This window comes from Platalea leucorodia, assembly GCF_965183815.1.
Source record: "Platalea leucorodia genome assembly, chromosome: Z".
Lineage (NCBI taxonomy): Eukaryota > Metazoa > Chordata > Aves > Pelecaniformes > Threskiornithidae > Platalea > Platalea leucorodia.
This window is the reverse complement of record NC_138858.1, coordinates 32,431,147-32,457,192: the sequence shown is the minus strand read 5'-3', so window position 1 is coordinate 32,457,192 and position 26,046 is coordinate 32,431,147. Positions and strand designations below refer to the sequence as shown.

Below are 26,046 nucleotides of genomic sequence, written 5' to 3'. Positions count from 1 at the left end.
GGATTCTATAAATTAAAAAAAAAAAATGGAACCTTGTAAGTGAGCAAATGCTTAGAAGCTGACATGATGCAGACAGCTGTTACATCTCAACTCCCAACCTGTGTATCCCCATGAACCTTCCACTTAAAAAGCAACCTTCTTCACCAGGAAAAATAAAATCAAGAGCTTCTCATCCTAACAACACAAGGAAGACACTTCTTTCTTATGATCCTGACTGTCTATTCATTACCTCACAAAGGTCCATTTGTTTATGCAAAAGTGAGTTATTGTGACTTTGTCTGTATCTGAACAGTTGAACTTTTCTTATTATGCAAGATGCTACTACAAGGGGCACCTACACTGGTATATATTAAGCATAAAATATTTTTTATTAGAAATGTTTATATAAACAGCATGAAAATACTTCATTACATATGTTAAAGTAATTACTCAATTTCCTAGCACTGCTTTTCAAACCTTCAAAGGCAGTGAATTCTTCAATCAATATAATAATCTTAAAAAGTGTCTGTGAAAATCTGGAAAATGCTACAGCTGTAGAATTTTTAGCACTAATATCAAAGGGAGAATCAAGGACAGCATCAATTCTTTTCGTTAGATTCCAAGCATTAATAGCAATGTCGATGCTTTTGTGGAAGACGAAAAACCCACCCTAAATTTGAACACTTCTGTTTTTTGCGGAGACTGTAGTCTCTATCGTGCCTCTTTCTTGGGCCAATTTCTGGGTTTCAGAATTTTTAAACCTCTCTGCTCCTGCAAACTAAGGGCAAACCAAGTACAAATATTCTGTACCATTTCTGGAGACAGTGCACTAAATCTCTGTGTGTCAGAGCTCTGCCTGACATATGCATTTGGAGGATTTAGTTGAGGTCACCTCAGATAGTAAAACCCAATGATATTTCTAAAGCATTTTCAAGTGTACCTAGAAATAATGCTCTGAGCATACTCACAAATTATTTAACCATTTACATGTATAATAAAATTGTTTCTTCCTCATTTTACCTGTCTATAGTTAGACTAAGTAGCAGAATTAACTATCCAATCTTGAAACATATGTAAACATAACAATTCTTGACTTTATTCTCTTCGGTTATTTGGGGGGGATCAGAAGTAAACTGGAGAGTATTAATTGATTTACTCATATAATAGAAAATGTTTGATATTACAGAAGCCCAAGGAGAAATAGCTCTATTAAAAGGTTTAAAGGTTTTTAAAGCCTGAAGATGGAACTCTTCAGAGAAGATGGAGGGCAAAATATAATATTTTAAGAGAAAGTACAGGCTGATTTAATGATAAATTTTTCAGAGAAGAAATGTCATTGCTTATTAGAATGAATAATAAAAAACAGAAATACATCCTAGCTCAAGGAGATTACTTTTTCGTATGTTATCTTGGTAGGATTCTTGATTTATTTCTCAGAAAAAATATTGACAAGCACACTCTGTAATTGATTGCATGTCCCAGAAGACATTTCCTGTCAGAAAATCTTAAGAATTTATTGATGTTAAGAATGTCATTTTTGATCAGAAAGGAGAGTTGTTATGTAAGGGAGTCTATCAGATTAAAGAAACAGCTGTGGTAGTTACCAGATTATTGAGAAAGCTGTGGTTTAAAAAGCATGATTTTCTTTAACAGTACCTAAGCCAAGGATGAACTAAGATAGTAGCAGAAATATAGAAAACAACCAGATACAAAGAAAAAAAGTTAGCCTCTCCTTCTGTGTGCAAACTTCAAAAAGATAAGAGGGAAAATTTCTTTCTCCATCATTTTCTGTAGGGCAGGACAGAAAAATTTTGTTAAATAAAATATATAAACTATATGTATATTAAATAATAGTAACTATCATGAAACAGGCACCTTATTTATATCTAAATATCTAGAAACTTTCTGTGACTACAATTTTTAATGGGGGATCCTAAAAATTCTGAGACTTATTTGATACAGGAACATAACTCTCATTTCATCATTTTAAGCTTACTCCTTGGAACTCCAATTTAGGCATAGAAATGATGCATGACATCTCAAAAATATGCCGGCTCATGATTTTTGAATAATGTGTCCTTCCTAAGGCATGCCTTAGTCTCTCTGAAATGTTATGGGGCTGGCAGTAGTTAGCAGACAGTGGAAAACAATGATATTGCATTACTCGGGTATACAACAGAAAAAGGATCTACAGCTTCCATTTGACAACATCCCTTCATTCCCTGTGTGCTACAGAGGTAAGAACTGGCCAATAATAGCAGAAGATAATTTGAAATAGCTCAAAAAGCAGCAACAGTAGGTTTTTGCAACTCCTATCCAGTGGGTTTTTGCAGCTTCTATCTTTGCCCCTTCTAAAGACAGTCTTTCAAAACACACGTAACTGTGGCTGCCGCAATGGCCTCTTCTGATCACATTTTCCAAATTCAACATCCTCTGTGAGTATATGTTTGCCTAGAGCTGGCTTTCTCTGACCATCAGTGCTGTCTTTGCTAATCTTGTATGGATCCTTTGGGGTTTTTTTTCCTGTTAGTACAGTTGCATACAACTTTTTCTCATTTCCTTGTGTATGAAAGGGTTCTTTTAATCAAAACAAATCCATCTGCAGCACCTATTCTCAACCGTGCTTCCAAGTGTTCTTGTGGTTTGATGACAAAAAGGTGTGAGGGATATGTTTCATGCCCAGAGACAAGCACAGTCAAAGAGGAAAAATGAAAAAAACATGACCTCCTGTCTGTAAGTAGTAAATCTCAGAGCCTTCCTTGCATATTGACACTCCAATTTACATAACAAGATAATATAGGCTGTGACAGGAAAAATCAAAAACATTCTGTATGAAACAACTTTTCTGCTAGAAAATTTTTGTGTTATTTCTGAAGCTGTACCTTCAGCAAATACAAGAGGCATGCTTACTTTTGAGTCCATGGACCTCCAAAGAACATATTTTTGAAAAGTCATATGAACATTTAAAAACTCCGGTTCTTAGTATTTGTATATTTACTTCATTTGGCAGCAGTACATCGATGCAATAATAATGCTTTCTGGTTTGATTGTCTTTTTGATGATTTTTCATCAGAAGACCCTCCAGTGTTTTCCATGGTTGACATTAAAATAGTACTGTAAGAAAACATCTTGAAGACAATACAGAATCTGATCCCCAGTGAAAGACTTGTGAAAGTATACTGATGAATAATTTGGACACAATGTGCTTGAGATCATGGGCATAAATAATTTGGATGCATACTCCACCTCATCATTGCAATAAGCTCTTGCCTGAGGTGAAGAGATGATACACTAATACTAGTAATAATACACGCTTATCTGTACATAGGTAGGTTTTTTGTTGAGCACCCTCATTGATTTACATATTACAATACCACTATGTACATATGTCACAATTCTTCCTAGGATCCAGAAGCCATCCCTTGGTTGTTGAGTTATAGGTTGTTCGGTATTTTTTTTTAAACTTGAAGAAAGTAGCAATCACAGGTATTCACTGAGCATTTAGGCATACTGTCTAGAGGCTATATTAGTGAAAAACCAGACAATTTTAATTTTGTTTCCTTGAAATGAGGAGAAATAATAGTGTGTTTGCTTTATGTACAATGTTTTCAACTGCTCAATACCAGAAGAGATTTTTTTTCTTGCTGGCAAGACAATCTATTTGATTCCTGTAAAAATTTGCAAAGAGAGTATAATATTTCAGTTTGCATGATTCCTCTGTTCTGCTTTCAAGCAAGGAAGTTAAAACAACAGACAAACAAAAAAAGTTCATTAGAAGTAAGATACATTGTTATGCCTAATGGTGAAGAGCAATGTAATTTCTGCATGAAGGAATAGCTAACAGCTAAGAAAAGCATAACAAGAAAACCAATGGTGAAAAAAATTCCAAAGGCTTAAAGATGTGATTAGATTAATTATCCAAAAGACGGAGTATAAAACCAAGCATATACAAACATATGGCAATCTCCTTTGTCTCGGGAGTAAGTTCAGAATTTCACAGAAAAATATTCTTCAACAAAATATCTGATCTTTCCAAGTTTTGGCCCAATGACAAACACAAAAGCATAATTTTTATTTCTCTTCTGCAAATCTGATTTTGATTTGAGCCACAGGAAATAAGTTACTAATACAGAATTTTTTCAAAAAGGTTGGTGCTGAGTTTCAGGAAAGGACGTGATAGTCTCATTTCAAGCTACTTTGAACGTCCTTCACACAACCTCTTTAAATAGTAGCCACACAAAATCCTGTTTCTCCATAGTTGGTGTTTTTTTTTTTTTTTTTTTTTTCTTGGACACTACCTAACATAGGTCAAGAAAATCACTAAGAAAAAATGGATTTTATGGGATTCCATGTTACTCTATTGTGTTTTTTTCAGATGAGCATGTGTTTTGTTCCTTACCACTCAAAATAATAGTTATTTAATAACTTCCGTTCCCGAGAAAGTGCACACTAAGAAAGTTAAGTGCCAAAGTCTGCATTGTTTTATATTAGATTGAAAGGATAAATTCTGCTTAAACAACCTACCTGGTTTTCATTAATATTTTGTAGGTATTTCTATTAAGAACTAACCTGAACACAGAAATACCAGAAAAAGTCTGTTTAGGACAGATATACCACTATACTATGTGCTGTATAAACATAGAAGAAATAATCTGAAACTTTAGCACATTTATCATTGAGTATCATAAAAGAGAATAAGGTGAAGAAAATCACATACATTGTTTAACAGCATAAGGGGACTCCAGCACCATAGACAGATATATTAGAGGAAGGTGGAAAAACCAAGGGGCTGAGGAAGTGGCCTCAATATACATATGAAGTGGGAACAGAAGAAAATATTATGCTGAAAGTCCTGTTTGATCAGGGAATGACTTCCCAGCTACTGATGCAAATCCCACTACCTAGAGTATAAATACTTGTCCCAAACAAATACTAGAAAATATTTGGGAAGAACAGCCCTATTTTTACTGGCCATGATTTTAACCCCATAATTTTCAACTAATGATAATGTTTTCCAAGAAAGCCAAGAAAAGTATCTTATGTTGCCAGTACAGATAGAGGTTTAAGTTTATTTGTTTTTCAAACCAAACTCATTTCCTTGAAAAATGTTTGAAGAAACTAAAACCACATGAAGTGTACTGGTTTCACATGTTAATTCATTTTGGAAAACAAATATCTTTAAAAGGCTTAACAGTTCTGTGGAAGTTTTAAACAGGGACACGCAATTTGTTTCCCTTTTTAAGAACCACCAGCAGACTGAAGACTCAGGACTGATTACTCTAGTTGGGAGGCATTACATTTTACTACACTTGAAAGAAAATCTTACTCTTCAGTAGTCTTGTCATTAAGACCAAGGATTCACTGACAACTTCTTGAAAGAAAGACATATATTATAGAGATATTACCTGCATTTATTTCTTTCACTTCTAATGTATAAAGGAGATAAAAAGTTTGCAACTTATGAATTATAAACTTGACTAACTTACCAAGCTATTTCCTTAATAAGAGTACATTAAATCCTTCTAGTTTGCTAGGAAACAAAATACAGTTTTAAAAGCCCAAGATAAATGGCAAGAGTTCTCTCTTAACTCAGATAGTAACAATTCATTCAAATAAAAGACATTAAACTAATTCTTCATGTGTCTCATCTAAAATTAAAGGCTCCTCCTCAGCACAGGCTAGAAATAAAAAAGCTCAGTAATAACATGAATTTTCATGACATACCAGTGTTACTTTGCCAGATGACAGAATAATTATAATTGGATATTTGCAAGACACTGTTTGGCTGTGGAATAAAGAACTTACATATACACCATATCCTTTATCTCACAGTATCTGTGAGTATTTGCAAGATACTGTGATCTGGGTACTTGCAATACACTCCAGGTTAACAAAACAGAGAACTTAAAGATTTGTTCTGGCTGTCAAAACAATACATTCAACAATGACTCTAATGCAAAAATGTGTTAGGCATATCAAGTATTTCTCCCAGGTAACAGCATAAGGAAAAATCTTCAAGATCTAACAGTTTGCTATGTATGGAAATATGATAGATGGAGCTATTATGACACATAGCGTGGATCCTTTCTTCTGTTTTCTCTGGAAACGTACTTTAATTCTGCAAGTCCATTTTTTAACAAATAAGGAAACAAATTCCTTACCACATTTTGGTTGATCTTGTGCCTGGAACATGTGATGTAGACAACATATGGCCAGTCATCAGGTTCCATCAGCACTCCTGCAGCATGGGCACAGGTAACATGGAATGAAGCTGGGCAGCGGCCATATGAACACTGAATGCAGGCACCAGAGGTTTTCTTAATTCTCTGTCTGCAGAAGATACATTTCTGTAGAAGCAAAATAAACAGAGAATTTACCATACTACCCCAACTCCATTGACTTCTGCAAGTATCTCAAGGACTGAAAAGTTATTTGTGCTTCACTGATTACATTTTATACCTTGCAATGTACATGGCAAAAGAATGAGCATTTATGAATTATAAGGTAACTTAGTAATATGATAATTAAGAGATAGAATTTTTGCCTTTTTTACATTAATGTGAAGACCATCTGTTCTGGTGCTATAGTAAGAAAACTCATATATAGATAGCTACTTAAAAGTTTAATTTCCAATTTCATACACTCCTGAGAAAATTAACCTGCTCCTCCTAAAACGGGTAAATTGAAAAACCTATACATAATTCTGCAAAAAGTAACAGCAAGACTCAAACATAAAGAGGATAGGCCCACAGAAATGTAGGCCTAGACAGGACTTCCGCGTATCCTTTAACCTCGCCCCCTGCTTTGAAGCTGGACTAAATATATACTTAATCTTTGGGAGATGGCTAATCTAACATGTTCTTGAAACGGTTTCTACAACAGCCTCAGATAACCTGTTACAGTGGATAAATCTCCTCATAGAAATGTTTTCTTATCTCAAGCCTTTGCATAATTCCACAGCTGAAGGCTGTTCCTAAGCCCCTTTTCATTTTTTCTAGCCTGATTTTCATTGGTTGTGTATTTAATACAATGGTGATTCAGTAGGCTGTATTTCCCCACTTCATATGTTAAAACATCACATCAACAGCTTTACTGGTGTCAAGACATACCACTTTTTTTCCTTTTGCCAAAATGAAGATCACATCAAAATATTGTCACTATTTTCTAGGTGACATAAGTAAGTGGCCCATATGAAACAAATGAAGGAACATGAGCTAGGTTAACCAAGTCTGGGAAATAAGCTCCACCATATTAAAAAAGACAAAGTACAAGATGACTGGTATCTTGCCACCAAAAGACATTAACAAACACACTAGACAGAATAATTACTTTAGTAACTTTTATGGACAACTGTGTTATATCACATATGGGAACTATCCCCTGATAACTCTCATCACGGCTAAAAAACTGCAAATGTTATTGATGATCATAAAATTATCTCAGCTATTCTAAAATAAAGACATTTTATTTAATGACACAAAACAGTGAATTCAGTAATTTGAAAACACACTGCTGGAATAGTGATACTTCCACTTGTTCTAAATTTGCTAGTCACTGATTTTGTCAAACACCCTCTTGTCTGCCCATGCTGGGAACATGAGTAAGAATAATTTTGATTTAGTTTTACTGTATGGTTAATAATTCAAAGTATTTCAAATTAACTCACATCAAATTCTTCTTCCCAGGTTAGCAGAGAATTTTGTTCTATTGTTTGTTGATTTCCATGTTCTGAAGAAAATCTGCAGAAATTCTATTGTATAATTCAGCACTTAGATAGTTTCAATGGCTTCTGGCACTCAGTTTGTGACTGAAATAATGCTTTTTGCAAGTGGTAGCCCTGCCAAACTCATCGGTCATGCAGGGTTCTAGTTCATGCACCATTCTGAATGTGAAAAACTCTTCAAGTTCTGCCATCATATCCACCCTCTGAAAGCCAACAGCCTGCATTGCTTTGCACAAGCAGAAACAAGAGTAGCATTTGGCATCTGAAACTTAGTTAAGAATTTTACCTATCATTCACTAAAAGGACCAGAACTCAGCTCAGTCTGCTGTAGCAGCATCAGGTCTGAAAGACTAGTAAGAGGTAAAGATGATTTTGCCATCAAAAAAAATGTTCCAGAGATTTCACTGATATGCTGATATCTCATTGTGCATCTGTATTCATGTGCATGAATGGACGTTCTGTCTTCCATCATGTTCTATGATGGAGTGACTGCAACAGTCAATAAGGGAAGACCAATTGATGTCATCTACGTAGATTTCTGTAAAGCCTTTGACACAGTCCCACACAACATCCTTATTTCTAAATTAGAGAGATACGGATTTGAAGGGTGAACTAGTCGATGGATAAGAAATTGGCTGGACGGATGCATCCAGAGAGTTGCAGTCAATGGCTCTATGTCCAGGTGGAGACCGGTGATGAGTGGTGTCCCTCAGGGCTCTGTCTTGGGACCAGTGTTTTTCAAGATCTTTATCAATGACATAGACAGCAGGATAGAGTGCACCCTCAGCAAGTTTGCAGATGACACGAAGCTGAGTGGTGCAGTTGACACACCTGAAGGATGGGATGCCATCCAGGGGGACCTGGACAAGCTTGACAAGTGGGCCCATATGAACCAAATGAGGTCCAACAAGTCCAAGTGTAAGGTCCTGCACCTGGGTTGAGGTGATCCCAGACATGAGTACAGACTAGGAGAAGAACTCATTGAGAGCAGCCATGCAGAGAGGGACTTGGGGGTCCTGGTGGATGAAAAGCTGGATATGAACCAGCAATGTGCACTAGCAGCTCAGAACACCAACTGTATCCTGGGCTGCACCAGAAGAGGCACGGCCAGCAGGTCAAGGGAGGTGATTCTCCCCCTCTACTCTGCCCTCGTGAGACCCCACCTAGAGTACTGTATCCAGCTCTGGAGCCCTCAGCACAAGAAAGATGTGGACCTTCTAGAGCAGATCCAGAGGAGGGCCACAAAGATGATCAGAGGGCTGGTGCACCTCTGCTATGAAGACAGGCTGAGGGAGTTGGGGTTGTTCAGCCTGGAGAAGAGAAGGCTCCAGGGAGACCTTATAGTGGCCTTCCAATACTTAAAGGAGGCTTATATAAAAGAGGGGGAGAGACTCTTTATAAGGGCAGATAGCGATAGGACAAGGGGGAATGGTTTCAAACTAGAAGAGGGGAGGTTTAGATTAGATGTTAGGAAAAAATTCTTTACTCAGAGGGTGGTGAGGCACTGGAACGGGGTGCCCAAAGAGGCTGTGGACGCCCCGTCCCTGGCAGTGTTGAAGGCCAGGTTGGACAGGGCCCTGAGCAACCTGGTCTAGTGGGTGGCATCCCTGCCCATGGCAGGGAGGCTGGAGTTAGATGATCTTTAAGGTCCCTTCCATTCTATGATTCTATGATTGATTCTATGAAGCCATTTTCAGATAAGTCACTTCAGATAAGTAACTGTTTCTCGAGGGAGCTTAAGGATTTTTTTATATATACATATTCAGAACCAAGTAAAATGGGAATTCCAGAAAGAAAATAAAATTGAAATCTATTGCATGTAGTGTCTAGATACACAGCTCCTTTTGAATGCTTTTTCACACAGATATACACACAAATTCACCAGTTAGCTTAACGAAAGAAGAAAGATTGAAGTACGAAAAATCTATGAGTATTAAAACAAAACAAAACAAAACCACCAAAAAACGGGTGCATATTCTGACTAAAACACTCCAAAAATGCAGTTCAAACAAAATGTAGAGAATAGGGAAAAAGGATAAAAAAGTAAAGTGCAGCTAAACTAGCAGTAACTGAAGGAAGTATGTTACAACAGAAAATGCTGATCCCCTTAAATTATTGGTTGCACTTGTACAAGGCAGCAAATATGCAAACCTTACAATGTGGCTGTAAGTTTCTTCAGCATCTTATTAAGGTATCATGAAAACTTGGGAGATGCAGAAATCTAAAACATTACATTACATGAGTAATGCTTCAGAAAAAGATGCACTTACAACCACATATATATATACAATTGTTCTTCTGTTTTAATATTTTAAGGCTTATCACCATTCAGAAGTGGAAAAGCTGAGGAAAATAAAAGCAATATGAGGACAGTGAGAGATGCTTAAGGGAAGCTGGAAGCGCAGTCAGGAAAACTGAAAACGTAACACATTAAATGGGATGGCCAAATCCACAGAAATTAGAGCAAAACTTCATCCGTCCCAGTAAAAGAGACTAACTTCTCTGTTCTGTTCCAGCATAGGTTAACCTGATAAGAACATTATTGTAAGAACAGTTATTTCTCACAGTACTTTTCAGAGCTGCAAATTGAAAGTATTGAAAAAAATAATTTTAAAAAAAGCTGTCAAATTCCTATTGACTATATTCTTCTTTCCGTCATGCTGGTGTAAAATTACTGTAATACTGATGAAAAGTGAAATTACTTCAGATTTACTCTTATGTAAAGGAATACTGCTTGACCATATGTAATTATGTGTCTTCAAGTCTCATGAAGAAAGTGAAAATACTTTCTGTGTTTTAGCCATGAGATTAATCCATCTCACTGCCAAATACAACTAAAGTAGTTGTTACATCAGTTAACTCCAAACACACATTAATCTTCTGTGCTACGCTCTTACGCTCTTCAGGTATCAAAAAAATTAAGATCATGGATATGAACAGGGGAAAAAAAAGTTACTGTACATGCACGAAAAAGAAATCCTATTTCTCCCTGTGTTTATGGAATACCAGAAAAATTCTGAAAATCACTTCTTTCAGAAAGCACGAAAAGAATCAAGGTTGAACAAATAATAGAATCTGTTTCCTATTATTTGTAAGATGCTGTGTCCTTTGTACAAGTACAGCACTGAAAGAGATGATGCAGATGTACCTCAGGTTTACAATGAGTCTCAAACTTAGGCATGAATTTTGAAAAGTACGCATACACACAAGTAGAAGTCAGGCGTACAAGCAAATTCACAGCTTGCATAACTGTATCAGGCAGCATGGCCCCATTCAGAGATATGAGGAAAAAGCTCCTTCACCTTTGAAAATATAAATCAACCAGTTAATCCACCATATTTGATTAATAAAATCAGAATACACAGAATAAAAGCAGAGCAAAGTATAAAAATCTGTTTTGCATAGACTTCTGGAACTTTAGCTGAGCTACATACCAAGCTGTATATTAGCTGTAAGCAGTAAATTGAACTGTGCTGTGTCTGACCCATACTGGCCATTCTTTCCCTCCCTAGCTTCTAACTAATAATGTATTTCTCATACTCTTACTTTACAGCATACGAGTTTAAATTAATTTTATCACCTTTTTTCCCCCCACGTTATTTTTTATACTATGGTGATACATGAAAAAAAAAAAAAAAAAAAAGGATGATATAAATGTTAAAAAGAAAAAAAAGTTACTGCAAGTGACCAAAGGAAAAAGGCACCAAAATTATGAGAGAAGAGAGGGAATCACTGGTTGTGAAGTCTGAGATTTCTCTCTCCATCCCACCTTGGCCTAAAGTATGACTTTTGTAAGTTTGTAAAATGAAGGAATTGTATAAAATGGAACCAATCTTGAACCATTCCTGCAGAGGAGAGAATCTAAACACCTCTCTGTCTGGGCAAGCCTTGTATATGGACATGTAAGCATGCTACCTGTGAAATTAACAAGCTTAACATACTATGAACACATTTACTGAAATACAGTCCCACTAATTCAATGCCCAACTGACAGTTTTTCAGTAGCCTGAAACTACAGCTGTTTCTACCAGCTAAAGCAAATTCAACATCCTAGATAGCTAGGATGAGTGTCATTTTGACTTAATGCTTGCTAGATATCAGTGCAAAGCAGAGACAATGGGGGAAGTAGCTGACGATCAATCTTAATCGGAGATTCAGATGCAAAATGAATTGGAGAATAAATAAAATTGTTTATATAAGTGGAGATTAAGAATATAGCACAGAACAATGTATTTTAATTTTCTAGATGGTGAAATGACCTCTTTTTGCTCCCCAAATAAAAAATATTCTGCTCCAAATGGATTTCGTAATCATGGAATAGCTCTTTAATACTGATAGGTTGCAAATATATAAACAGAATGGATTTTAAAGAACGAGTCTGAGGAAACTAGATGCCAGTATTTTGCAGAAGAAAGCCTACTGATAGCTTTCATAATAATTGTTATGCATCCTTATATAAAGAATTTGAAATTGCTTCCCTCAAAAAGAGTAATATTTACAAAACAAAATTCCAGTCCCTAACAGGATCAGGAATGAAACACAGTAATACTGCTTTCTGATGCAAGGATTTATGAAAATAAGCACAAGCTGAGGTTGTGGCAGAAAGCCGCGGCTGGATTTTAGGAAACAATTTGGAGTATTGATTTCTCCCAAAAGTATTTCTATGCCTTGGCAAGAAGAATGACTTATGTGAAGAAGCTCACTATAGTAAGGCATTAAATTCTACAAAAAGAAGCTATTTCAAGAGAGCCTCTAAAAATTATTAAATTTCCAAATATTACTAAAAATCAACCCATAATAGCTCTTCTTCTACTGCTGCAGATGGTTATTAACTACTTGTCAGTAACTGAATTGTATCTTCTCATCCTCTTTTATATATTTGGCATTTTTGGCCTTCCAGGTATCATTGGAAATAAACACTAAGACAGAGACACCATTGTAAAGTTTAGGAAATTAATGAAAAACCCTGGGTAATTGGTTTTTTTTTTCCTATAGGATCTGTTTTAGTACCTCTGCATTTCATAATGAATCTGCTTTGCTTCAGAATTTGTATTACCAGACAAGCAATATTGCTGTTGTATATGATCACACACTAGATAGGAAATGTTAGTCCTACTGTAACCAATAGTAAAATACCCATAGGTTTTAACAGAGCAAAGATTTCACAGAGAATATTGACAGAAGGAGCTTCACCAGCTTATCAACCGTTATAACTTGAGACATACAGTATAAAATGCACAGTGAAACTAATCTTTTCTTTCTCCAGCCCAAAGCCATAACATGGATTACAAGTGAGAAAAGATTACAGTCTAGTCATACTGCAAGAGTTGGTAGCAAGGTACTGGCACAAAGATTTGTTAACGATGCACAATGCAATCAGAAGATACATACTATGAAGACATTTGACACATTATCTGCATATCAGTGAGCACATCTTGTCTGCACAACCATCCTTCAGAATACAAAGTCAGCACTTAATTTTGGCAGAGAGCATAGTGTGTTTCTATGGAAACAAGCTCATTACTTTTTTTTATTTTATGTTTCCTTTTATTCCTGATTAATCTAAACAAAGCTGAATATTTCAGCTATGAAACTGACAGAGCTTAGAATCAGAATATGTGAAGAAAACGAGTTTCTTAGATCATCTATTCCACTTCTTTGTTCAGCATGTTTAGACAATTATATAACATTAACTACAAATGTAGATAAAGTATCAGGAGACTATTTTGCATCCCTCTGGTATTTCAAACATAACAACCAGTACCTCAGAGGGGAAAAAAAACAATGCTTATAGAAAATTATTTGTAATTTCCTGCTACTCAGTAAGTCTGCCTATAGCATGGGGCTATGGCAAATTAAAGATGGCAGACATTATCTAGATGTAGGTGAAATTCTGTTAGTCATATATTCCAGCAGAGAAGTAAACATAACACTTAAGCATCAGTAGCAATTAGAAACGGTAATCTTATTTTCTAATAACTCTGAAATAACGTAGTTTTGGGTCTACTCTCAATGAGTGAATTTGCAAGTCATGTTTAATTTTGAATTAAACATGAAAAGACCTTGAAATGGCACCAAATATACATATTGGTTTAATATACAATTTTAAGAGCTGATAAAATATTATCAGGACTTGCCAAAACTATGCATAAGTACAGTATAAATCTAGTATTTCAGTGAAACTGCTAAGGTACCAATAGCTTTTTTAATTCATAGGAAAGACAAGCATACAGTGTAGAGTTAAAAAAAACCTTAGCTCTTCTGAAGCATGGATTGTGTGATTGTAATGGAAGAATCCTTACACTGTAGGTTAAAACAGGAAGAAAAACAACCAAAGAAAACAAAACTTGGTGAAGAAGTTCTTATTTTAGAAAGTGCCTGAAAAGGTTTATGTTCCTGTGATACACTACCTAATCTCCTTAACTGGTAAAAGGTGAGTGTTGTGAGGCAAAAAGGAAGAAATAAAAGGCCTTGTTAGAGCTCCAACTGTTGCCTGCACAGTGGTACTCACCACCACAATACCTACGACTATGCCATACCTAGGGAAGTAAACTGCTGTGTATTTATTTTCAGTGTTCTTGAAGTCCTCAGTATTTCTAATTAGATTTCAACACCAAACACTGCAGTTAAGTCCCTACTCTTTTTTCAGGCTACAGCAGTACCACTAGCATTCTACACTGTCAGAGATACCCAGAAAGCACTTGAGAGGTCCGTAATCCTACCCTAGAGATCTACTGATAAAAATACCATATACACATATCTCTACTATCTCCTCAAAGTCTTATTATCAATCAATACTAAAAGGAAAATATTCAATCACCAACATCTCCTTTAAAAAGAAGAATCACTACATATATAATGAATATGCTGCTAGCACATAGTCATTGAACACAAGAATACCCCCCCACTTCCTTCCAGATTCATATACACCAGGTGACACTGAGAATTTAGTCATCCTAACTCTTCTTTCGCCCACTTCATATCTACCTCCTTTCTGAAATATTAATGTGACTGTGAGCCTTCACTTTATATGGAGAGTCTCATCATTTTAGCTTAACTCTAGTTTTTATGCATTCATATATACTTTTTCAAATGCTTTTTTATTACAGGACAAAACAAATCTTTTTGCCAGACAATGCTTCTTTCTCTGTAGCTTTGAAATGTTGCATGTCTTCTTTCATTTTCTTTTCACCATTTTTTTTCCCCTTTTAGCTTCTACATGGTATCATATAAACAATTAAACACACAGCCTTAAAAAGTGTAATTTTATAGAAGCATCCTGCCTGTATTCAGTGCATCTTTCAGGCACCCTGAAATGAACAAGAAGCAATGGTTGATACTAGTATTGGAAGGGCAAAATTTCAGGAATATGGGAGGTTGGAAAGAATCTCCTTTTCTTTGTTCTCCAGGAAGAAAGCATTTTTATTGAAACTTTGCTTCTGAATTGCATAGACCAGTTTGAATAGATTTGCCATTTACACAAAGGCTAAAATATCTGACAAGCTGTGAAAGGCCATTTAGGCTGAAAAGGTGATGAGGCATCAATTCACTGCCTTGCTGCTGCAGCCTCCACTGGATATGGTGGTTAGAGGTCCCAGTATTACATTGTAACTGCACTTTTTCCAGACGATTCCTATAGGCATTACTGGAAATCGAACGCAATGGTCATCTTCAGGTTCTTTTCTCCACTCTAGTCATCCAGTGACAACCACATATTTCTTAACCCAAGTACGTAGTGCAGAGACAAAACTGTGCAAAATGAGTGCTAAACTATTTCCGTAGAGTCAAAGAACAACATAGGTTGGAGAGGATGTCCAGAGGTCATGTAGTCCAACACCTTGCCAAAGCAGACCTAAATCAGGTTGCACAAGGCCTGTCCAGCTGAGTTTTGAACATCTCTAAGGACAAAGATCCCTCAGCTTTGCTGGACACCTGTTAAAGTGTTTGACCACCAGCTTTCATAGTAAGAAAACCCTTTCTTTACACAACACTGGAATTTACCATGTTCTGATTTGTGTTCTTTGCCTCTGAAGCTATCACCATGCACCTCCAGAAAGCATCCATCTCCATCTTCCCTTTATCCTCTGATTACCTAGTTATAAATAGCAGTAAGATCTCTGCAAAAAGGTGTCTCTTTCCCAGGCTGAACAGACCCAGTTTCTTCAGTCTCTCTGCATACATCCTGTGCTCTAGCCCTGACCATCTCAGTGGCCTTTCATTGGACTTTCTCCCGTATGTCAATAATGGGGAGACCAGGTGCAGTCTCATAAATGCCAAATTGAAGGGAAGGGTAGATCAATTCCCTGGGCCTGCCAGCTACAGTCTTACAAATCAAGCACAGGATGCAGTTGGCCCTCCTTGCTGCAAGGGCATACTGCTGATTCATGTTTTAACTTCTCCATCATGATCCCCAGGTCCTTTTCTGCAAAGCTAATCAAGATAAATTCTAGTGGCAGACTCTGTATTATTCAGATTTCAAAAGAGACAGATCCCCAACTAAAACAGCATGACTACATGAAGTAGTTAGAAAAGACATCTACAATTTGCTAACTCAGAAAAGTTCTTAACAAACAATGGATAGAGAACTTTAAGAAACTGCATGGCCATTTCAGGCTCCGCTCCTTCAAGAGCTGTCATTTAATGCAAAGCACTGCTCTGAAAAGTAATACCGTTATTTATACTTAGTACAGAGAAGATCACTGTTTCTGTATAGTTTATTTTATAATAATTCCTTTATAATACTTCATATCAATACATACAAACACACAGACAGAATTTAACATTTTAATAAGGCAGCAGTTAAAATTAGAACACTGAGATGCAGCATTGAAAGGATTATATTCTTAGCAATATCCTGCAAGCAATTTACTGAAATGAAAAAATGCAAAGACAGTCTTTATCAAAATAAAGGTACCACCATCTCTTATCTAATAAACTCTCAATCCTTCTGAGAACGGCTGGTCAGTAAGCTGAAACCAATAAACTAAAAAGGTATTTCCACACACACCCCAAAAGAAAACAAAATTACTAAAGAGACAATTGGTTGGATGGGGCTTTGAGCAACCTGATCTCGTGAAAGGTATGGGGAACCCCCCCATGGCAGGGTGGCTGGAACTAGATGATCTTTAAGGTCCCTTCCAACACAAACCATTCTATGATTATACAATTTAATGTTTAGAAACAAGATCTTGTCAAGCTCAAACAGAAACCTCTGACAACAATACAAGCACACGTATCAAAATTTCATCTACCTACTAGCATGACAGTAATGTGCTGCTTTGTGTCTTAAAAGGTTAGAAAATGGGAATGGACTTCAGTATATGTCCTCTGGGCAAGAAAGGGTCATGGTGAATTATGTAGGTGAATGAACTTTGCCTCTGGGAAGGAGAATATTGTGCCTGTGAAGTACACTGAATGAGGACACAGCTGCTTGTCAAGTTGTTCTCTGTTGAAGTGAAGCTATTGTGGACAGAATACTCTATTAGAAAAGAAGGATAAGTAAAAGCATTTAGTGTGGTTATGCCACTGGCTGGGAACTACCTACCTGGCACCACTACAGTAAATCGACCCAATGAGTCATGCTGTTTCAAGGTGCTAACGACAGCATATAAACAACTGAATAAGTCAAAACTGGAAATATAGGGCTACTCCAGGGTGGAGGGGTATTTTGTTTGTTTGGGGGTTGTTTTTTTGTTTGTTTGTTTGTTTTTTTAGGAAGGGGACAAGGCACACAGAATTTAAACATGCTCTGCATCACAAAAAATTTTTTTCAGTTCTGAAAAGCTTGGGGGACTGCATAGCTTACAAATAAAAGAATATTTCTGAAGCTTTCAGCCAAAAGCCAAAATCTATTTTCAGCACAGTTGATGTTAACATTGTACCTAACCAGTAAATAGTGTCATTTCAAAAGGCAAAAGTGATAAGGCAATACAAAAAAGTTATGACATTCTTTAAGACATATTAAAATGTATTAAGTATAAGAAGTTTAAAAAATTCCACAATCTAAAATGAATCAGTTTCTAGTATCTCAGAAACAGTAAGTTATTTCTAAATGTTTCCCTTATTTCTAAGTCCTCTACTAACTTTGCTATGTAAATATTTAGAATAAACTGATCCTAATGCAGAATACAGTGAGCAGTGTCTTGGAGTAGTTAGCTGTTATAAAAATTTGCCAAACCATTCCTCCCTGTAAATTGAAACATATTAGCTATTAATATATTTACTGGTTAAAATCATAGAATCATAGAATGTCCTGAATTGGCAGGGGCCCACAAGGATCATTGAGTCCAACTCCTGTCCCTGCACAGGACAACCCCCAAATTCACACCATATGTCTGAGGGCGCTGTCCAAATGCTTCTTGAATATTGTCAGGTTTGGCGCCGTGACTGCCTCCCGGGGGAGCCTGTTGCAGTGCTCCACCACCCTCTGGGTGAAGAACCTTTTCCTAATGTCCAACCTAAACCTCCCCTGGCATATCTTCCTCCCATTCCCTCAGGTCCTATCATTGGTCGCCAGGGAGAAAAGATCAGCGCCTGCCCCTCCTCTTTGCCTTGTGAGGAAGCTGGAGACAGCAATGAGGTCTCCCCTCAGTCACCTCTTCTCCAGGCTCAACAGACCAAGTGACTTCAGCTGCTCCTCGTACGGCTTCCCCTCTAAACCCTTCACCATCTTTGTGGCTCTCCTCTGGACACTCTCTTGTAGCTTTGTATCCTTTTTGTACTGTGGCATCCAAATCTGCACACAGCACTCAAGGTGAGGCCACCCCAGTGCAGAGTAGAGCGGGACAATCACCTCCCTCGACCAGCTGGCAATACAGTGCTTGATGCACCCCAGGACACGGTTGGCCCTCCTGGCTGCCAGGGCACACTGTTGGCTCATGTTCAACTTGCTGTTGACCAGAACCCCCAGATCCCTCTCCGCGGGGCTGGTCTCCAGCCTCTGTTACCCCAGTCTGTATGTACATCCAGGGTTGCCTTGGCCCTGGTGCAAAATCTGGCACTTGCCCTTGTTAAACTTCACACGGTTGGTGATTGCCCAGCTCTCTCATTTGTCCAGATCTCTCTGCAGGGCCTCTCTGCCCTTCAGAGTGTCAACAGCTCCTCCCAGTTTTGTGTCATCAGCAAACTTAGACAGTAGTCCTTCAAGTCCTGCATCCAAGTAATTTAGGAAGACATTAAAGAGCACTGGCCCCAAGATGGATCCTTGTGGAACCCCACTAGTGACTGGTCACCAGCCCGATGTAACCCCATTTACTCTAACCCTTTGAGCCCGACCCATCAGCCAATTGCTCACCCATTGCATTATGTGTTTATCCAGCTGTGTGCTGGACATTTTGTCCAGGAGGGTACTGTGAGAGACAGTATCGAAGGCTTTACTGAAATTCAAAAAGATTACATTGACTAGCTTCCCTTGGTCAACTAGGTGGGTAACCTTGTCATAAAAAGAAATTAGGTTTGTTAAGCAGGACTTTCCTCTCGTGACCCCATGCTGGCTGGGACCAATGACTGTGTTGTCTTTCAGGTGTTTTTCACTAACTCCCAGAATAATCTTCTCCATAATTTTGCCAGGCATAGAGGTGAGACTGACAGGCCCGTAGTTACCGGGGTTGTCAGCAAAAATGCAGAAGCAAAAACTGAAATTGTAACAGGTTTAAAATTAGTTGGGTTTTTCTCCATTTGTTTTTCCTGTTGCTTTCCCTCAAAAGATAAAAGAAATAAAAGAACATTATGATGGCTTTATCTTGGGCAGGTACACAAATGACATCGCACTTAAAAAATCTCATGAAATATCATCTTTCTTGCATAAACGCAAAAGTATGTGGATGTCAGCACAGTTGCAAAGCGTTCCAAGTTTGCCATGGAAACAACATTCTTATTTCAAAATAATACAACGGCTCACTGTGGACTATTGGCATGAAAGCTCCCAATCCAAGCTCATTGACAGCTTGTGGAGTGGACAGATGAGGCATGGAAAATATTTTAAATTAGTTCATTTATCTTGCTCAGACATGGGAAGAGACTGAGAATTTTTCATGTTTACAGAAAAAAGCAGAGGGAGAGAGAGAAACAGAGGGGGAGATTTGGAGAAGGGGGAAAAGGCAGGGGTAAAGGTAGGTAAAAAAAGGGGAGGAAAGGAAGAAAAAAGAGAAAAGAGGGGTAAAAGTAGGAAAGGGGGGGGGAGAAGAAGGGAAAGGAGGAAAGTTTGGGAAAGGGGAAAGACAGCACCTTTTTATATAAATTATTACCAGTTAAGCTAAATTTCACACACAATGCATTTTTTGTTCATTAGAAAACATACACTCCAACACTAGTGAAACTAGCAGATGTTTTTAACTGGTTTTGATTTTATCTTCATAGTTTTCAGAAAATAAACACTGTTTTTTATTACTGCATTAAACACATGCAGATTTAAATTGTTTTGTCCTAAGGACTCAGATTATAGATATTTTTCAAACATGAGGCATAATTCTCCTCATGTACCTCAGAAATTATGCCATATACATCCAAGATGAAGAATACAATAGATTAAGTATTTAGTTAATGCACAGTGTCTCATTGCCATGGATATTACCAGAGCCCAAGACATAGCAAGGAAGATGGCTCAAAGGACAGAGTAATGTACTGCAAGTCAGATGACTAATTTTGTTCCTGAGATTCCAATGTCTCCTAAGAATATGATTCTGACAAACTTAAACAGAGACAGGTTTCCTCCTCCTGCTTTGAACTTAGATCACTCTATGGTTATGCCTAGAAAGGCAGCTTAGTACTGTATGAAACTCATATAAGGACCAAATACACCTGACATGTACACGTCAAACTTCCGTGAGAAGCTCACACGGACATCTTGCCACAAACCACGGAGTGTATGGAGATTCACACAAGAACACAGAATTCTTTTATATCAGAATAAAGGGCAAACATTACAAAGGTCTGTAATTACTGATTGTTTCTGTAGTATCAGTTCTAATTCCATATATAGAGAGGCTTTGAATCCTATTTACTTATTGGAATGTAAGGTATTATTCTAAAAGCAAATGGAAAAGTGAAACAATGCAGTTCAAAGAGAATCTGAATAAAAAGAAATGTGTGTCTTAGTTATTTTCAGTAGAACTACCACCTATGGATAACATTTGATTATGTTTTGTACAGCTATTTCCTGTATACAACTGAAATTTTGCTTCATATGGAAACAAATATGTTTAATTTTTATATTTTTAATTTATTCAATATGTGTTTCTCCTTATCCAGCTTTTCAGGCACAGTGATTAGGCTTGAAGAAGGTTAGACTTTTCCTCACATCTTTATCTTTGACATTTTTCATTTTCTGATTTCCTGCTCTGGGAAATGCTTCACATCCTTGATGGACATGTAATTGATTTGTTTAGTGTTAGTATTTAGCAAGGACTGCTACTGAACGGCAAGCTGTACTCTCTCTGCTGTGATGCCCAGTCCAAGAACATACAAATATTACACAAAGAAAATTTTTAAAAGTCTATTTTACCTGTCCAGTGTGTGGACTGACCCATCTATTTGGTCTAAGTGGATGCATTCAGCATACAAACTATTTTGGTCAATTTTAAAAAATCATTTTCAGCATCTCTGCCATCTGGCTGCATACTTTTCTTTCCCGAAAAGCATCATCTCTCACTGTAAACAGTGTAAACTGTAAACAATTCCTTAAATTATGAAGCCTTGGCCTATGGGCCCATGGGCCCAGTTGTCCATGGTATAATTTTGAGAGCTTCTTTTCTTTTGTTTTTCATAGAATCATAGAATGTCCTGAGTTGGAAGGGGCCCACAAGGATCATTGAGTCCAACTCCTGTCCCTGCACAGGACAACCCCAAAATTCACACCATATGCCTGAGGGCGCTGTCCAAATGCTTCTTGAATATTGTCAGGCTTAGTGCCGTGACCAGCTCCCTGGGGAGCCTGTTGCAGTGCTCCACCACCCTCTGGGTGAAGAACCTTTTCCTAATGTCCAAACTAAACCTCCCCTGGCATATCTTCCTCCCGTTCCCTCGGGTTCTATTACTGGTCACCAGGGAGAAGAGATCAGTGCCTTCTTTTGTATCACAAACCTTTTATTTAATGTGAGACTTGTTCACAGGGAAATAAACTGCTAACTACAGATTTAGTTTTAAAGGCATTTTTTTAAAGTTCCCTACCAAATGCTGTATCAGCAACAATATGCAGAAAAGTACAAAAGCTCAATATTTAAAAAGTCACAGAACAGGAAGAACACCTAGCATATAGTTTGACTTTTGATTCCAATTTTCAAAACTTCTTTTTGACTAGTTAGATTTCTGGAAGGTATTCTTTCTCTCCACACAGTGCATCCAACTCTTGTGTTAATGGACCATTAAAAGATGCTTCATTGTGTCTTAATGGCGTAATACATTATAAAAGTCAGGTGAAGGAAGGAATTACACCTCTCAATCTAAAGACATGTCATATAAAAGGCCATAGCTGATATTTCCAGAAAGAAATATAACAACAATTTGCTAATATAGCACTGCCAAATAACTGGTGACTTTTTGAAAACTTGTCTATCATAGAAAAGATTTTTCAAAACTTGTCCAGAATTCAATTAAACCATTTATTAAAATATAATGACTTGAACTTCTGACACTGATTTGAACAAGTCATTCATGTGTCTAAGCATCTTGATAAATTATTGAAGCAGACAATTATAATATTTCAAAGCATAATTTAGTGGCTTTAGCTCCTAAATACCCTTTTAATGACCTTTTAAGATCGATGCGTGATCTCTAAAAATTTCTAAATGCTTATGTAGGAACTGAGACAGCACACAAAAGATTCCCCCACCCCATATACTGTCCATTTGCTATACACAACATAGTGTCTCAGCACCAGAAAAAGAATGACATGGATATTTGGATCTCTGAAGCCTCACGGTACAGTACAGCTAATACAGTGATATGGAGGCACTCATGATATCCAAGCTTTCTGGGTAACTGTGAATCATTAATACACTTATTTGCACAGGTCTTTGCTATATTAAGACTAATAAACCCCTGTTATTTCTGTCTGGTGGGGGCACACATGGTACAAATCTTCCTATACAGTGTACTTGGCTCAGCACCCTTAGGACAGCATCCCATCCATTTCTCAGAGAACTCGCCATAGCCCGAGATTACACAGGAGGCAATAGTGAGCATCTACGTCCCACAGAAAAGACAAAAAATCATTGGAAGCAAAAGTGAAAAGAGTCTTTCCGATTCCTGGGAATTCTAGTAGATCACACAAGTCCTTAGACAACATAACTGTTCCTTCCCCACACCATACTGATGGAATAGACATAAATTTCCATAAGGATGCTTCACCTTTCATTTATAACATCATTACAAATAGCGGCTTCAACGATGAGGAGGCCATATTAGTAAATCACACTTTAAAACAGTTGGGTTTTAACTTTTTACAGAACTATTTCTAGCAGAACAAAGGAAAGAAGCTGAAAAAGGAAAAGGACATAGAATCTTTGTTACATTTAGGATTCAAAGTATATATGTTTATTGCTTTCACTGCTTCACGCAGAAATACACATTTTTTTACTTCACTCATTTTACTTCATTATTTTACTCATTTTTTACTTATGGTTAACAGCCAGTTTTTAAGCTTTGAGGAAGTTTGCCTGGAGAAACAGATAGTGGAAGATCACATTAAGTTCTCAGAGAGATTTATCAGTAAGTAGGAAAAGGCTAAGAACATAAACAATTAAAAAGGAAAACGAAAACTATTTTCTCCTAAAGCGAAATTGTTACAAATTTTATTCTATTCATCCTCATTCATTCTTTAAAATAGTAATCCTATGTTCCTTGATGCAAATGCTCAGTAAAAGTGGAAACTCTTGTCAATTCCCTCTACATCCTTTTGCCCTGGAGATGCTGGATATAAAGCACTGCATGATGCAGAGCTGAAAATGAATGACAACTAAGTGGTGATGAGTTTAGCTATCTGCAATCAGGCAAACACTTGAACAAAATCACTGAAAATTTTAGTGGAGTCCTAGAAAGTGCATTCTGCGATCACGGTGATGTGCTGCACAAAACCAGTTGAGACTTCTTGGAAACCTCTACTAGCACGGTTGTTGCCGCATTTCCACTGCCAGCAATCATGACTCTATATGAACTATCAAGAACTACTCTATGAGACTTTGTGAGACTAGTCTGTATCAGTTTGATTTGCCTTGGTTTATTGCACTGAAAATGGACAAAAGAAACAGGTGCATTCTCACAAGCTACTTATATATATTTGTTACAATACACTTTGCATACTGAACTGATGGAGTTTACAAAGTGGTTTGCAAATGAATTCCAGAGACTCGTTAGCTTCTTTCGTTTTGTTTAATATACTTCTGAAAGAACACATTTAAGGTCAGGATGCTCACTATGATCATTTCCAGAGATGTTCATTTCCAGAGATGTGCCTTGGCTAATTCCTGACTTCTCCAATATGAGTTTTTCAAGGAATTAGCCCAACACATCTGAAACCTGACCCAGGACACTTGAGTTTAGCACCATGCAAAGATCTTCATCAGGGCAGAGCATCAACCACAATATATATTATTTCACTGCTAAGATCTCATGAGGTTTCTTTTGCTCATACTGACACTGCCTTAGCACTAGTAACTTATTACTAGTTTGCAACACAGATTATTCAGATTATCATGTAATCAGCATGTACAATCTGAAACACTTGATTTTGCTGCAGCGTTTGCTTTAAATCACATAGCAGGATAAGAGATTTAAAAAGAAAAAAGTCCACACAGAAAACCACCACAAGCTTGTTTGAAGTGTGGAGCTTCAAACAAGAGCAACCATAATTACTACTTTCAAGTGATTGTCAATATGCAGAAACAACATGATAACCGATGATTAATATGACAATGACTATGGTAAAGAATAACCTTACTTGTGCTTTAAGCTAGGACACAGCGAAAGATATTGAAAGATCAGATCAAAATTATCAAATAAAAATGGATAACTACATCACATTCCTTACAGACACTTGTTATGAGCAGTACAGACCTCAGAGGTCTTCAGGAAGACCTCTAAGGTAAAAGTTCAGTTTTCAGGTCCCTACAGAGCTGTGCATTGAAACAAAAAGAATCTCTACGTTTTAACCAGTAACTCAAGAGAGTGTAAAGAGCCACCTACTCATATCACCGAAAGTTTGTTAATTAGAAAATCTGAAAATGCACACTCACCTACTTTCTACCTATCCGTTTTCATCTGCAATATTTCCATATTCTCTGCAAGTCTAATGCAGGACCCCAGGTATCCATCTTTAATACAGTGAGCCAGTGTATCTGCTCAAATGCATAATGCTGTTTTCTGCCACAGTGAATTTCTAGCAAAACAACTTTTTGTGGAAACGGAGTGCTTTGAACAGAATATTGAAATAAAAGGAACATGCTGCTTTTGCTTTAGCAAAAGCATTTAGACTGAGAATATTTTAAGCAACGATTATGTGTTTTCATATGTCTCTCTTCATCTGTTGTCTTCATTAATGAATGCAAATTTCATAGCCATTTTTTTTCCATACTAGAAAAATATTTTCAAACTTTGACTAATGAAATGCCCCTGTAATTCTCCACTGAAAATCAAAAAAGAGAGTTAAAAAGTTCCTACATTGGGTAAATCAGCCAGTTTTTCTAGATATAAATTGTGTAAATTTTCTATTCCACAGAGAGCAACCAACTGATTTCACTGATTGGCACAGCTTACTCAAACAGAATGCAGTATCATAGAAATGAATATAACTGTATTTTAAAAGGATGGTATAGCCGTTTCTGGGGGAAAAAAAGCACATGAGAACTCACCCTAGACCCTGTTTTCCCAATGATTTAGTACATGGACCTGGCCAGAGGATGGCACAAAGTCCTCTTACAGTCCATGTTATGCAGGTCCTTCCAAAGCAACGGAGGAAGGGAGGTATTGCACATCCAATTTTGTTCCAGATGATAAGCAGCTGCAGAGCACACTTGGACACTGAGTTTGGAAGGATGCATCTATTCTCAGGTTGAGATACAATTTGTGACAATTCAATTTGTCAATTGACAATTATTTATAGAAGCTTAAACCCAGATTTTCCCAATAATCAGAATTATTTTTATAATATAAAATGAAATCTAAAAATTAGCTTTTGATCTCATCAACAATTTAAAAAGGCAGGTGTGCAGTTATCCAGATAAGAAACTTTTAATGTTCATTAACAGTTGAGTACATAGGTAAGGTCTTCAGTGTTTTATCTTGGGACAACCTACTTTTTCATAAGATTTTCTGTAGCATGTGGTATGATGCTTTAGAAAAGAAAAACATCT

General features: G+C 37.1%; 1 protein-coding gene across 1 annotated transcript in view; it reads right to left on the bottom strand.

Annotated features, from left to right (window-relative positions):
- Positions 1-26,046, bottom strand: part of KDM4C (lysine demethylase 4C) — a gene marked incomplete at its 3' end in the record, with an annotated part of 291,227 nt that overhangs the window by 22,127 nt on the left and 243,054 nt on the right. Inside the window, exon 18 of the mRNA XM_082335703.1 lies at positions 6,141-6,326. Within this exon, the coding sequence (XP_082191829.1) occupies positions 6,141-6,326 (186 nt within the window). The remainder of the gene's footprint in view (positions 1-6,140; positions 6,327-26,046) is intronic.